The sequence below is a fragment of the Triticum aestivum genome, chromosome 2A (genome assembly GCF_018294505.1).
Source record: "Triticum aestivum cultivar Chinese Spring chromosome 2A, IWGSC CS RefSeq v2.1, whole genome shotgun sequence".
Taxonomy (NCBI): domain Eukaryota; kingdom Viridiplantae; phylum Streptophyta; class Magnoliopsida; order Poales; family Poaceae; genus Triticum; species Triticum aestivum.
In genome coordinates, this window is record NC_057797.1 from 26,810,056 (window position 1) to 26,823,528 (window position 13,473).

Sequence of the window (13,473 nt, forward strand, 5' to 3'; positions counted from 1 at the left end):
TTTCTGTATCCACGAGATCCCATCTTGGGGCCTATTCCGGAGCTCCGCCGTAGGGGGCATCGATCATGGAGGGCTTCTACATCAACACCATAGCCTCTCCGATGAAGTGTGAGTAGTTTACTTCAGACCTACGGGTCCATAGTTGGTAGCTAGATGTCTTATTCTCTCTTTTTGGATCTCAATACAATGTTCTCCCCCTCTCTTGTGGAGATCTATTCGATGTAATCTTCTTTTTGCGGTGTGTTTGTTGAGACCGATGAATTGTGGGTTTATGATCAATTCTATCTATGAATAATATTTGAATCTTATTTGAATTCTTTTATGTATAATTGGTTATCTTTGCAAGTCTCTTCGAATTATCAGTTTGGTTTGGCCTACTAGATTGATCTTTCTTGCAATGGGAGAAGTGCTTAGCTTTGGGTTCAATCTTGCGGAGTCATTTCCCGGTGACAGTAAGGACAGCAAGGCACGTATTGTATTGTTGCCATCGAGGATAACAAGATGGGGTTTTCTTCATATTGCATGAGTTTATCCCTCTACATCATGTCATCTTGCTTAAGGCGTTACTCTATTTTTTACTTAATACTCTAGATGCATGCTGGATAGCGGTCGATGAGTGGAGTAATAGTAGTAGATGCAGGCAGGAGTCGGTCTACTTGTCTCGGACGTGATGCCTATATACATGATCATACCTAGATATTCTCATAACTATGCTCAATTCTGTCAATTGCTCAACAATAATTTGTTCACCCACCGTAGAATACTTATGTTCTCGAGAGAAGCCACTAGTGAAACCTATGGCCCCCGGGTCTATCATTATCATATCAGTCTCCTACTACTTAGTTATTTACTTTGCCTTTATTTTACTTTGCATCTTTATCATAAAAATACCAAAAATATTATCTTATCATATCTATCAGATCTCACTCTCGTAAGTGGCCCTATAGGGATTGACAACCCCTATTTGCATTAGTTGCGAGGATTTATTTGTTTTGTGCAGGTGCGAGGGACTCGCGCGTAGCCTCCTACTGGATTGATATCTTGGTTCTCAAAAACTGAGGGAAATACTTACGCTACTTTGCTGCATTATCCCTTCTTCTTCGGGGAAAACGAACGCAGTGCTAAAAGAGGTAGCGTCGCACCCCTTGTACCTATATATGTGCCTAGTGCATGATCAATGAGAATATCGATGCACACAATCCCTTTTACAGGAGAGACAAAAAATATTAGCAGCCATCAGTGAGCTTGATCGCACCTAGCCAATCGCCCTGAAGGCTGCTAGTTATTATATACCACACGTCGTATATAAGAACAGACATGAGCGTTCATATACGAAACTCTAGAGGAATATGAACAAACAGGTTACGAAAAAAACACGTCTATTGGGCCGGCCCAGTTGCGACCGCAGTCAGCAATTCCGGGATTCAACATGCCATGTCGACAATCCCTGTTTGGAAACTCTCTCAAGGTTCAAAATATACCGGGACCGGATAGTTCGATGTGTTGATTTCCGGGAGTGAAAGTTCAGGGTCGATTTAGATTTCTTCTACAAGTTCAAGGTTTGTTTTCAACTTTTGCTTCTGTGAGTCGTACACGAGCACCTGAACGGGTTGGTCGTCATCTGGGAGATGCACGAGTCTATCAGACAGCAGGCACACGAACCCAATGCTCCAGTTAGGCCGGCACCTGGCGTACCAAGACCTCCGCTGCTCCGCCCCATCCTTGTCGCGCCACATGATACATTCTTGTCAACTCCTTCTACGACCTTGAACCACAGGAGGCCAACTACATGGTGTCAAGATGGTGCACCAAGACCATTGCCCGATGGTGCCGGCCTTCTTCCTCGACAACAGCGCCTATGGACGGTCTACAACCTTGATGCCGGCGACCTTGCCGAGCTTGGAAATGGGCTCTGCAATTCTGGCAAAGCCTTTTCTCTCGGTTGTGATGTCTAGTGAGGCACAAAAGATCTTTTCTAGACAGTTATAAATGTTGAAGCTGGCGATGAATTCATATGTGAGTCTAATAAATAAATGCATTTCTATCCACATGTGAGACCAGTAATGAGCTTTCGTTATATTTTCTATCCACATATGGGACCATACAAATAAATAAATAAAGATCTTTTTCTATGTGCTTATAATTGCAATTCAAAATGTTATACACTATTTATCTTGCAAAATACGCACTATGACCGCTTAAGATTATCAACCGAATGATGGATGAGCTTTCGCTATATTTTCTCTGTCTTTTTAATCACGAATCACATAACAGCCACAAGACAATGACATCTGCGGACAATCTCTTAAGCCCCGGGGCATTTTGCTAGTATCTGAATAATTCCGTGACCGATGGAAGAAGGGATAATCATGCCTTGGTGTCCACCACTTGGGGTGTTGGCGCTGGCGCATATGACCATAGGCATCATATGAGAAATTTTATATTTTTTTGCTACAAATATAAATTTTATGAGGGGTTTTATATTGCACTTTTAACCTGCATGTTGTTCCATGATGCGCTGTGGATGAAATTTAGCGACAGAAGTAATGGTTGATAGCATGCCAATGGTCGCAATGCCACAGTCCACCAACCAGCCAATCACATCAATGTCTGTGGAGAGCGCATGTGAGATCAACATGCGGATGTGGCCCATGCATTGAGGAGGGGGGGGGGGTGGAGAGCTGCATCTTGATGTTGATATATGAGGAGAAAAAATGAGAAGTGTCGTACAAATGTTGCAAAGTGGATGAAGAAGGCAAATGTGGCAATGCATGAAGGAGGGAGTTCAGATACGAAAAGGTTGCATCCAAGTATTTATGGAGTTCAATTTAGATCCAGTTATCCAGGATTGTCTGTAGTGAAACTGTTTAATTCATCAATGATTGGCTGATTCAACGTACATGTGTTGATAGAGGAGTATTCTTCCTCTTTACTATAGAATAGAATCTCATCAGAAGTCGGGTACGAAGTTAAAGCTCCTTGTATAGGTCGCCTTTATAAGAATCGGGTTTATGGCGATAGCTGAATTGACTATAACTCATACTCCTGTTGATCTATGGTCGTGGAGAGTTAGGATTTCATCTTGTTGTGTAAGATGTAGAGAACACGCTCATACAGTAATTTGACATGAGATAATACACTAAAAAATATCACGGTTGAGAAATACATAGTGCACCAATGACAAAATTTCTTTTCCCCAACATATACTCCATTTATTCCATTTTGTAAGATTTAGTAACACTCGGGCGTTGTCCAATGACACATTCCTATAAATACGAAATGACACTATATAAAAACCATATATACGAAAATAACCTTTTGAGTTTACTCTTAACATAGTCAAATGTTTTAGACATTTGAAAGCTTCATGGAATATATATCATAATTCTTAATCCAATTTTCTCATACAATATATCATACATAGTATTACTTTACAAAGTATAGCAATGTATGTACATAAGATACATCTTCATACACAATTTAGGGGCACATATGAACTATACATAGGATATGGGGACCTTAGTTGTTTGAGAACTGTGCATATGCATGATTAGGTCGCATTTGGCTATCTTCCTATTTTGTTGGGTAAGAAGGCTCCATGGCAAGACCACACATGCCCTTCTTGTCTGCAATGTCTTTCTCCATTCTCAAGTACCCATCTTCGCCCCAAGTTGTGCCCCATGAATTCTTCATCAACCAATAGCTCGTGCCATCACTAGTCTTTCCATATCCAATGGCTGCAATTCCATGGTCCAAGTCAGTGCCGCAGGACCCAGTCATCACCCCACCAGAGTAGAATTGGAACGTCATGTCTCCTCCGTCCACAGCTACAGACACTGGTTGGTTTGCCACCGCCTTCATAAGGGCACCCTCGTTATTGGCAGGCACATCCTCAAAGCCGGTGATGGTTGCGGCACTGTTGAATCCAGCCTTGCACTTGCCGTCAGCTGCAGTATATGGGTAGCTTGACTCCATAGTAAGGCCTCCATTCTTGATAATGAATTTGAAGGCATCATCCATGAGTCCTCCCTCGCAGCCTTGATCTTGACCATGAACATCACAGTCAACCAACTCTTGCTCCGACAGTGAGATCAACTTCCCGGTTTTCAGTTTTACAATGCCCTCTGTCGCGGCAACAGCAGAAAATGCCCAACAGCAGCCTAGAAATAATTTTGTTGTTATAGTGTTATCCAACAAAATATTAACACATATATGCCGTGCATCACAATGGCTTTTTACTTACCACACTGGCCTTGATCCTTGACAGGAGTGACGGCTCCCTTGGCCCTCCAGTCCACCGTTGCTGGAAGGGCATCCAAACTCAAATTCTCATACCTGAATCCAGAAGAAAGAACTCTCATGGAGTTTGCTTTGAATCCCTTGTTTGTGTTGGTTGTCTTGAACTCATCATTTGTGATATCAGCAAATTGGTTGACGCCAAGCCAGAACTTGTGATTTTGGGCATTGAATGTTTCAATGAACTCGACGTTGCCTTTGAAAACCTCGAACCGACGTGCCTTCTCAGTGGTGTCCTTGTACACACGGCCATACTGAGCCATCCAGTTCTCATGCTTCGCCACCATCAACAAGTCATCATTCAGCTCACGAGCTGCAATGACTGTACCACAGAGGCAGATGCAACCGAGGATGGCAAGAAGCAAAGCCTTGTGGATGGCCATCTTCGGTTAGGTACCGAACTGCAATGACAGTACTGCAGCGGCAGAGGCAACCTAGGATGGCAAGTGTCTGTACTTTGGTCTGGTTTGTTGGATGGCACTTGGTGGTATATATAGTGTCAAGTACGTATTAAAAATAGGAGACTGAGAGATACGGTGTTTGTACGAAGTTATTTTGTGGAAAAGAGCTTGTGCGTTGCCGTGGATTATGGTGGCCGGCTAGTGGTATAAAAATGACGCACACATCTGATTGGCCGGCCACATTGTATAAAAATGATACGGCAGAACAAAGAAGTACGCTTGGTGTACATCTGATAGCGACTCCTGCTTGTTTATGTCGGGGTGTACATCTGACTGACAGTGATCCCTGCTTGAGAGATTTATTGAAAGAAAGAAGAACCGTGTCCATGAAAATAAATTTTCAGAAGAGTACCGTGGACGTGACACCAGTTTGTACAAAAGAATCAAGTAACTGCTTTGATACGTACCGTGAACCCGCCCTGACAAAAAAAATCAAAACAAATACTTGAAAAATTCAAAAAATTCCAATTTTTGTGTGTAGAAGATAATTTGATGCGTGAGGTTCGCATCAATTTTCAAATCATTTGGACATCTGAGCAGCTCTTGGCAAAAAAAGACAAATTCAAGGTCTGTAAAAATGTTTACTGTTCACACACTGTTCCGACCCGATTTGTCTTTTTTTCTGAGAGTTCCTCAGATGTTCAAATGATTTAAAAATTGGAGCGAAACTCACGCATCAAATTATCTACCACACAATTTTTTTTGGAATTTGTCTAGTGTTTGTTTGTTTTTTTACTGACCAGATGCAAATGAGTCTGGGCACAGGAACGCTGCACTCGTATAAAACAACATAGAAATGGACTTTTATTCAACTAGGAACCGGTGAAATTTAAAGGCAATCCCATTTAGTTCGGTAGTGTTACTTGCAACATTTTTTTAACCTGGAACACTTTATCTCTACACTGTAAGGTCTGCTGGTATCACCATAAAATAAGTAACCCATATAATCCACATTGTGCTCGGTTAATTAAGAGGACGGGGCATCGACCCGTTGGCTGAGCCCCGAGTTCGAGTCCCGAATCGAACGCGCGGTGCTCATGGAGTTTCTCCTATAAAAAAAATGCTAACGAGGGTTATCCCTTGGTTGGTCTCATTTTTTTGCTTGGTTAAATAAGTGGTCATGCCAAACTTAATCCATACTGAAACGAAACAAAGCATGCACTTAAATTGAACTCATGTTGCCACCGCAAAGTACAAGATAAAAGTTAAAAAAAATGAAACAGGTTGGACTTGATCGTCGCAGCAAAAAATAGGCGCTACTGCGGCTGCCCCGTATGTTCAGAACAACCAGCACAGCGGAATCGCTTCATGCCAGCAAGCCAGCCGCTTGTGTACGACAGGTGGCACACAAACTATGGTATCATCCCGGCCATTATACGGTGCTTCTCAGGCACGAGGGAGTACGTTTATGTAACCCACATCAAGACTGTGAAAGGCAGCCCAAAATGATAAGGTCCCCGCTATTGGGTGTCTGAGGGGTGCATTTCTGGAATATTGATCGAAGGGCGCTAATTTACTACAATATTCACGAAGAGAAGCGACGAAGAAAATGACTCCATAGGGAAACATGCTTACATTCGCACATATTAGATAATTAAAATGACTCCATAGGGAAGCATGCTTACATTCGTGTGACCATTAACATAAAGATCGCACCATCCAACGCTGATCCCCAAACTGGCCGCTGATTGATATCTCCAATCATGAGCTCCACAAGTGCATCCGGTTGTTCCCCAGCTTTGGAACTGTCGGTGTCACCGGATCCGGACACTTCAAGCTCGTACACTAGTGCCAATGCGGGATCCAAATGGATGGAATGTGTCCTCTCCCTGTGTAGTCGGAGCGCTTACCCTTCTGGTCCCATGAATCTCTTACAAGATGAGATTACTCCATATCTCTATCACAGGATGGGAGGATGGTCAAGCGCTATGGGAAGAGATAAAGGCTTAACATAAAGCAGAGGCCCGTGAGTTGGTTGGAAGTAACCATGCATGTTTATTCACTGGATAGCTGCACAGATGCTCCACGTTTTCCTACTTTTCCCAACACCTCCCAATCCTACTTCTGTGATATATTGACCGTCAGGTTTCACAAACATGCGCTAAGAGTAAATAACCTATAATATCTAGCAAGGAGGTGATCCACTGAATACTCCCTCCATTCCACAATGTAGTGCTTCCTCTATCCACGTGCTTCCATTTTGACCGCAAATTTAACTACCACGACCGATTGCGGCGACAACAAAAATTATATTAGTGAATTCGTATTCGAAAGAAGTTTTCAATTATATAATTTTTTCTCCCACCGCAGTTGGTCTTGTTGGTTAAATTTATGGTCAAAGTTGGACCTCGGGAAGCGCGGGCGCACTATATTTTGGAATGGAGGGAGTATTTTATAGGCTTATTACTTCATTGATTAGCCTCGTTGATGTGAGACTTTATCCTTTTTTGTCTTCTCCACATAACCCCCCTCATTATATTCTATTCCACACATAGTGTTATGTCCATGGCTCGCGCTCATATATTGCATGGAAGTTTATAGGTTTGAGATTACTAAAGTACGAAACAATTGCTTGGCTTGTCATCGGGGTTTTGCATGATGAGAGCATTCTTATGTGACGAAAATGAAGCATGACTAAACTATATGATTTTGTAGGGATGAACTTTCTTTGGCCATGTTATTTTGAGAAGACCTAATTGCTTTGTTAGTATGCTTGAAGTATTATTATTTTTATGTCAATATGAACTTTTCTCTTGAATCTTTTGGATCTGAATATTGTTGGAAATATGGCCTGGAGCTAATAATAAAATGGTTATTATTGTATTTCCTTGTTCATGATAATTGTCTATTGTTCATGCTATAATTGTATTAACCGGAAACCGTAATACATGTGTGAATACATAGACCACAACATGTCCCTAGTAAGCCTCTAGTTGACTAGCTCGTTGATCAATAGATGGTCATGGTTTCCTGACCATGGACACTGGATGTCATTGATAACGGGATCACATCATTAGGAGAATGATGTGATGGACAAGACCCAATCCTAAGCGTAGCACAAGATCGTGTAGTTCGTTTGCTAAAGCTTTCCTAATGTTAAGTATCATTTCCTTAGACCATGAGATTGTGCAACTCCCGGATACCGTAGGAATGCTTTGGGTGTACCAAACGTCACAACGTAACTGGGTGGCTATAAAGGTGCACTACAGGTATCTCCGAAAGTGTCTGTTAGGTTGGCACGAATCGAGACTGGAATTTGTCACTCCGTATGACGAAGAGGTATCTCTGGGCCCACTCGGTAATGCATCATCATAATGAGCTCTATGTGGCTAAGGAGTTAGCCACGGGATCATGCGTTACAGAATGAGTAAAGAGACTTGCTGGTAACGAGATTGAACAAGGTATGGGGGTACCGACGATCGAATCTCGGGCAAGTAACATACCGATAGAAAAAGGGAATTGTATACGCGAGATTGATTGAATCCCCGACATCGTGGTTCATCCGATGAGATCATCGTGGAACATGTGGTAGCCAATATGGGTATCCAGATCCTGCTATTGGTTATTGGCCAGAGAGATGTCTCGGTCATGTCTGCATGGTTCCCGAACCCGTAGGGTCTACACACTTAAGGTTCGGTGACACTAGAGTTGTTATGGGAAATAGTATGTGGTTACCGAAGGTTGTTCGGAGTCCCGAATGAGATCCCGGACGTGACGAGGAACTCCGAAATAGTCCGGAGGTGAAGATCAATATATTGGACGAAGGGTATTGGAGTCCGGAATTGTTCTGGGAGTACCGGGTGACGACCAGCGTGACCGAAAGGTGTTTCGGAGGCCCCGGCAAGCGTTGGGGGGCCTTATGGGCCAAGGGGAGGGGGCACATCAGCCCACTAAGGGGATGTGCGCCCCTCCCACCCCATCTCACGTAACCTGGAGAGGTGGGGGCGCCTCCCCTAGGACAGCCACCCCTCCCAGCTTGGGTGGCAAGTTTCCTAGGGGTGGGGGCACCCAAACCCATCTAGGGTTTCCCCTGTGGCCACCACCCCTCCCCTAGGGAACCCTATGGCTCCTCCTCCACCTCCCTTCCCCTATATATAGTGAGGGAGAGAGAGGGCAGCCGCACCCCCTTCCCTGGCGCAGCCCTCTCCTCCTCCAACTCCTCCTCCTCTTCCGCAGTGCTTGGCGAAGCCCTGCCGGAGAACCACGAGCTCCATCGCCGCCATGTCGTCGTGCTGCTGGAGTTCTCCCTCAACTTATCCTCTCCCCTTGCTGTATCAAGAAGGAGGAGACGTCCCCGGGCTGTATGTGTGTTGAACGCGGAGGCGCCGTCCGTTCGGCGCTAGATCGAATCTTCCGCGATTTGAATCACCGCGAGTACAACTCCATCAACCGCGTTCTTTGTAACGCTTCCGCTTAGCGATCTTCAAGGGTATGAAGAGGCACTCCCTCTCTCTCTCGTTGCTAGCATCTCCTAGATTGATCTTGGTGACATGTAGGAAAATTTTGAATTATTACTACGTTCCCCAACAGTGGCATCATGAGCTAGGTCTATGCATAGATTCTATGCACGAGTAGAACACAAAGCAGTTGTGGGCGATGATTTGTTCAATTTGCTTACCGTTACTAGTCTTATCTTGATCCGGCGGCATTGTGGGATGAAGCGGCCCGGACCGACCTTACACGTACGCTTACGTGAGACAGGTTCCACCGACTGACATGCACTTGATGCGTAAGGTGGTTGGCAGGTGTCTGTCTCTCCCACTTTAGTCGGATCGGATTCGATGAAAAGGGTCCTTATGAAGGGTAAATAGCAATTGGCATATCACCGTTGTGGTTTTGCATAGGTAAGAAACGTTCTTGCTAGAAACCCATAGCAGCCACGTAAAACATGCAACAACAATTAGAGAACATCTAACTTGTTTTTGCAGGGTGTGCTATGTGATGTGATATGGCCAAAAGGATGTGATGAATGATATATGTGATGTATGAGATTGATCATGTTCTTGTAATAGGAATCATGACTTGCATGTCGATGAGTATGACAACCGGTAGGAGCCATAGGAGTTGTCTTAATTTATTTAGGACCTACATGTCAATGAAAACGCCATGTAATTACTTTACTTTATTGCTAACCGTTAGCCATAGTAGTAGAAGTAATAGTTGGCGAGGCAACTTCATGAAGACACGATGATGGAAATCATGATGATGGAGATCATGGTGTCATGCCGGTGACGATGGTGTTCATGTCGCGCCTCGAAGATGGAGATCAAAGGCGCAAGATGATATTGGCCATATCATGTCACTTTATGATTTGCATGTGATGTTTGTCATGTTTACATCTTATTTGCTTAGATCGACGGTAGCATAAATAAGATGACCCCTCACTAAAATTTCAAGAAAGTGTTCCCCCTAACTGTGCACCGTTGCGAAGGTTCGTTGTTTCGAAGCACCACGTTATGATCGGTGTGATAGATTCTAACGTTCGCATACAACGGGTGTAAGCCAGATTTACACACGCAACACACTTAGGTTGACTTGACGAGCCTAGCATGTACAAACATGGCCTTGGAACTGAAGGAAATATGCCCTAGAGGCAATAATAAATTTATTATTTATTTCCTTATAATCATGATAAATGTTTATTATTCATGCTAAAATTGTATTAACCGGAAACATAATACATGTGTGAATACATAGACAAACAAAGTGTCACTAGTATGCCTCTACTTGACTAGCTCGTTAATCAAAGATGGTTATGTTTCCTAACCATAAACAATGCGTTGTTATTTGATTAACGGGATCACATCATTAAGTGAATGATCTGATTGACATGACCCATTCCATTAGCTTAGCACCCTGCCGGGGGACTGATCCACGGACACCTATGGGACCGGCGGGCCGAGTCCCTTTCGGTTCGGCGGGGGCGGAGGTCGCATGAAGAGCGGATCGAGGCGAAGCACACGAGCAGTTTACCCAGGTTCGGGCCGCATGGATGCGTAAAACCCTACTCCTGCTTTGTGGTTTGTATTGAGTTCTTGCTCGGGAGCGCGGAGTGCTACAGTACACTCCAGCAGCTAACGAGACCGAGCGTGAGCGTTCTCTTTTTCCCAACACCCCTCTATGTTGCGCATGGGCCTCCTTTTATATGCTCAAGGGGTCACCGACAGGTGGCAACGTAGACAAGGGTAAAAATGTAAAGGTGCTGTGGTTGGTACAGCTACCTGCTACAGTGTATCATACCTAACCTTGACGGCAGGATACAAGGGCATTAAATGCCCATCCGAGTCGCCTAAATAGTGCAAAAGGGACCATCAGGGACGCCACCGCTCGCCACGATGGCAATCTTGTCAGTGCCGCTTGCCACCGTGCGCCCCTGGCTGCACAGCCTTCCGCCACGTATGCCTGGAAGGGTCCCAGAGCGACACGTTGGTGGATGTGCTGGAGCGCGGGCACAGAGTGGTGGCTTGCCGCGGCAAGCGCTTTGCCGCGGTTGTCGTCTTGTCGCGTCTGGGAGCTTGTCGCTCACCGAGCCTTGCCGGGACGCGTTGCGCGTCGCGGCAAGTTCCTTGAGATGCCTTGGTTGGCCTTCCCGGCAAGCTCCTCTTGCCGGGGTCTTGAGGTGCCTTGGTTGGCCTTCCCGGCTAGCTCCTCTTGCCGGGGTCTTGTCTCCTTGGCTTGGATACTTTGTCCTTGAATGGCTCCAAAGGAACCACGGAGGACCTTGGCGGTCACCCGGCAAGCCTTGCCGCGGGACGCTGCGACTGCCCGTGCACAAGTTCGGGATACTAGGGTACCCCTACTCTAGTACACCGACAGGAGCCCCCGGGCCTGGGCCATACACGGTGCCGAGCGCTGTTGGGCCAGGCCCAAAAGAGGACACGGGCACGCGCGGCCTAGGTTTACGCCGTATCTCTCCCCGTATCCACCGCGCCCTCCCCGAACGGCACACGTTGAATGCGGCATCGTGGGAGAGATCGTGGGTGGTTTCTTTATTCGGAAATGCGGAATGTCCGCCCCCTCCCTCTTTATAAGCAGGGGAAACAGGGGTAGTTCGCCCATTCGCCAGTTGCTACTCCAATCTCGGAAATCTCCGCCGCTCCCTCGTCTTCCCAAAGCTGAAAGAGAGCAGCGCCCCGCCCCCCATCGCCACCAGCACCACCAACGCCGTCGACCTCCTCCACCACTTCCGCCATGGCTCCGAAAGCCGACAAGGGGAAGGTTGTGAAGTCGACCGAGGCGCAGCGGCTTGCGGCGTTGCAAAAGGAGCGGGCAATCCCCCCCCCCAAGCTCTCCGCGAGGGAGCTGAGGGAGAACTACTACCTCTTCTGGTCGACGGAAACGCGAGCGCACCCGCACACGAAGGTACTTCCAGCCGTCGCTTGGAGGACGGCTCCAAATGGATATCCATTCTTCGCCTTGTTCTTCTACTAGGGCTCTGCCCTCCTTTCTCTGAGTTCTTCTGCGATATTATGAACACCTACGGGTTCCACCTCCTTGACTTCACCCCCAATGCCGTTCTGACCATGGCAGTTTTCGCACATCTCTGCGAAAACTTTGTCGGAGTCCATCCCAATGTAGCCCTTTTTCGCCACTTCTTTATGCCCCGAGTAGAGAGAGGGGAGCCTTTATCCGGCGGAATCGCCTGGATCTCAAGGGCCGGCAAGAAGGACACTTATCTGGAGGGAGAGTTCTGCGGCAAGTGGGAGGAGTGGAGAGCAGACTGATGCTGGATTGTCGAGGAGAACCCGCAACCGTTTACCGCCCGGCGCCAAGCCCCAGTAGCACGCGGCAGCGATTGGAGTGACGTGGCCCCTGAAGACGATAGGCTGAAGATTGCCGTCACCCGGATCCTGCGCCTCAGGCTTGCCGGGCTCACTGTAGGCGCTGTTGGCGCAGATTTTCTTCGCCGCCGCATCGCCCCCCTGCAGGAACGGGGGAGACCCGCCTGGGAGTTCAAGAATGCGGCGGATATCATGAGGCTACGGCCGGGCCTCAACTTCAACTTCACTGTTCTGGAGCTCAACGCGATGCTCCAGGAGCTGTTCAAGTACGACCCTCAACATCCCGAAGTGTTCAGGTTGCCGGGGGGGCGTCGTTCCACTGTGTAACAACTCCTCGCTCGACCGCATCCGCGCAATGATGCCGCTGTGCGATTCGCATGGAATTGTGCCAACTTGGCAAGAGCCTGCAGACGACGTCGTGCAGGAGTTCTTCAATGGCTTGGTAGCAGTGCTGGTCCGCCCCGGCGAGAAGGATGGTCTCACCCGCGACACCACCGATGCGGAGATGACACGCATCGCCACTAGGCTGGAAGAGGCGGCGGCAGCCGCTGCCGCGGGCGAATTTGGATTCACCGTGGAGGAGGTAGATGCAGCAGAGGCGGCAAGCCGTGCCGAGCGAGGGGAGCCCGCCGGCGAGAAAGAGCCTGCCGGGCATGGCGTCGAGTCGAGCCAGCCCGCCAAGGATACGAGCGGCTCGCTGGAGATCAACTCCTCTTCCTCCTCATCTTCAGGCAGCTCACCGCAAGCAGAGCCTCCATCCCCACCAAGAAGGCGTCTCCGCAAGGCCGGTGACGTAGCTGAGCGGCAGGTGAGTCAACAGTCGCCGTGCCGCGTGACACGCTCCACCGCGGCAAGCACTGTTGCCGCGGGAGCACCTCACGCTGCAACAGCAACTGGAGCGGGGCCCTCTGAGCCCACCGCCACTGCTCCCGCCA

The 13,473-nt window shown here is 47.2% G+C and overlaps 1 protein-coding gene and 1 pseudogene across 1 annotated transcript; one reads left to right on the top strand and one right to left on the bottom strand.

The window, feature by feature from the left end:
- Window positions 1–3,573: 3,573 nt before the first annotated feature.
- Window positions 3,574–4,679, bottom strand: LOC123191399 (senescence-specific cysteine protease SAG39-like). Its single transcript, XM_044604155.1, has 2 exons — window positions 4,244–4,679; window positions 3,574–4,160 (listed from the first exon to the last, which is right to left on the bottom strand). The coding sequence occupies exons 1-2, from the start codon at window positions 4,677–4,679 to the stop codon at window positions 3,574–3,576; spliced, it is 1,023 nt and encodes a 340-aa protein (XP_044460090.1).
- A 91-nt stretch (window positions 4,680–4,770) lies between these two features.
- The window catches only part of LOC123191400 (uncharacterized), a 43,492-nt pseudogene continuing 34,789 nt past the window's right edge, over window positions 4,771–13,473 (top strand).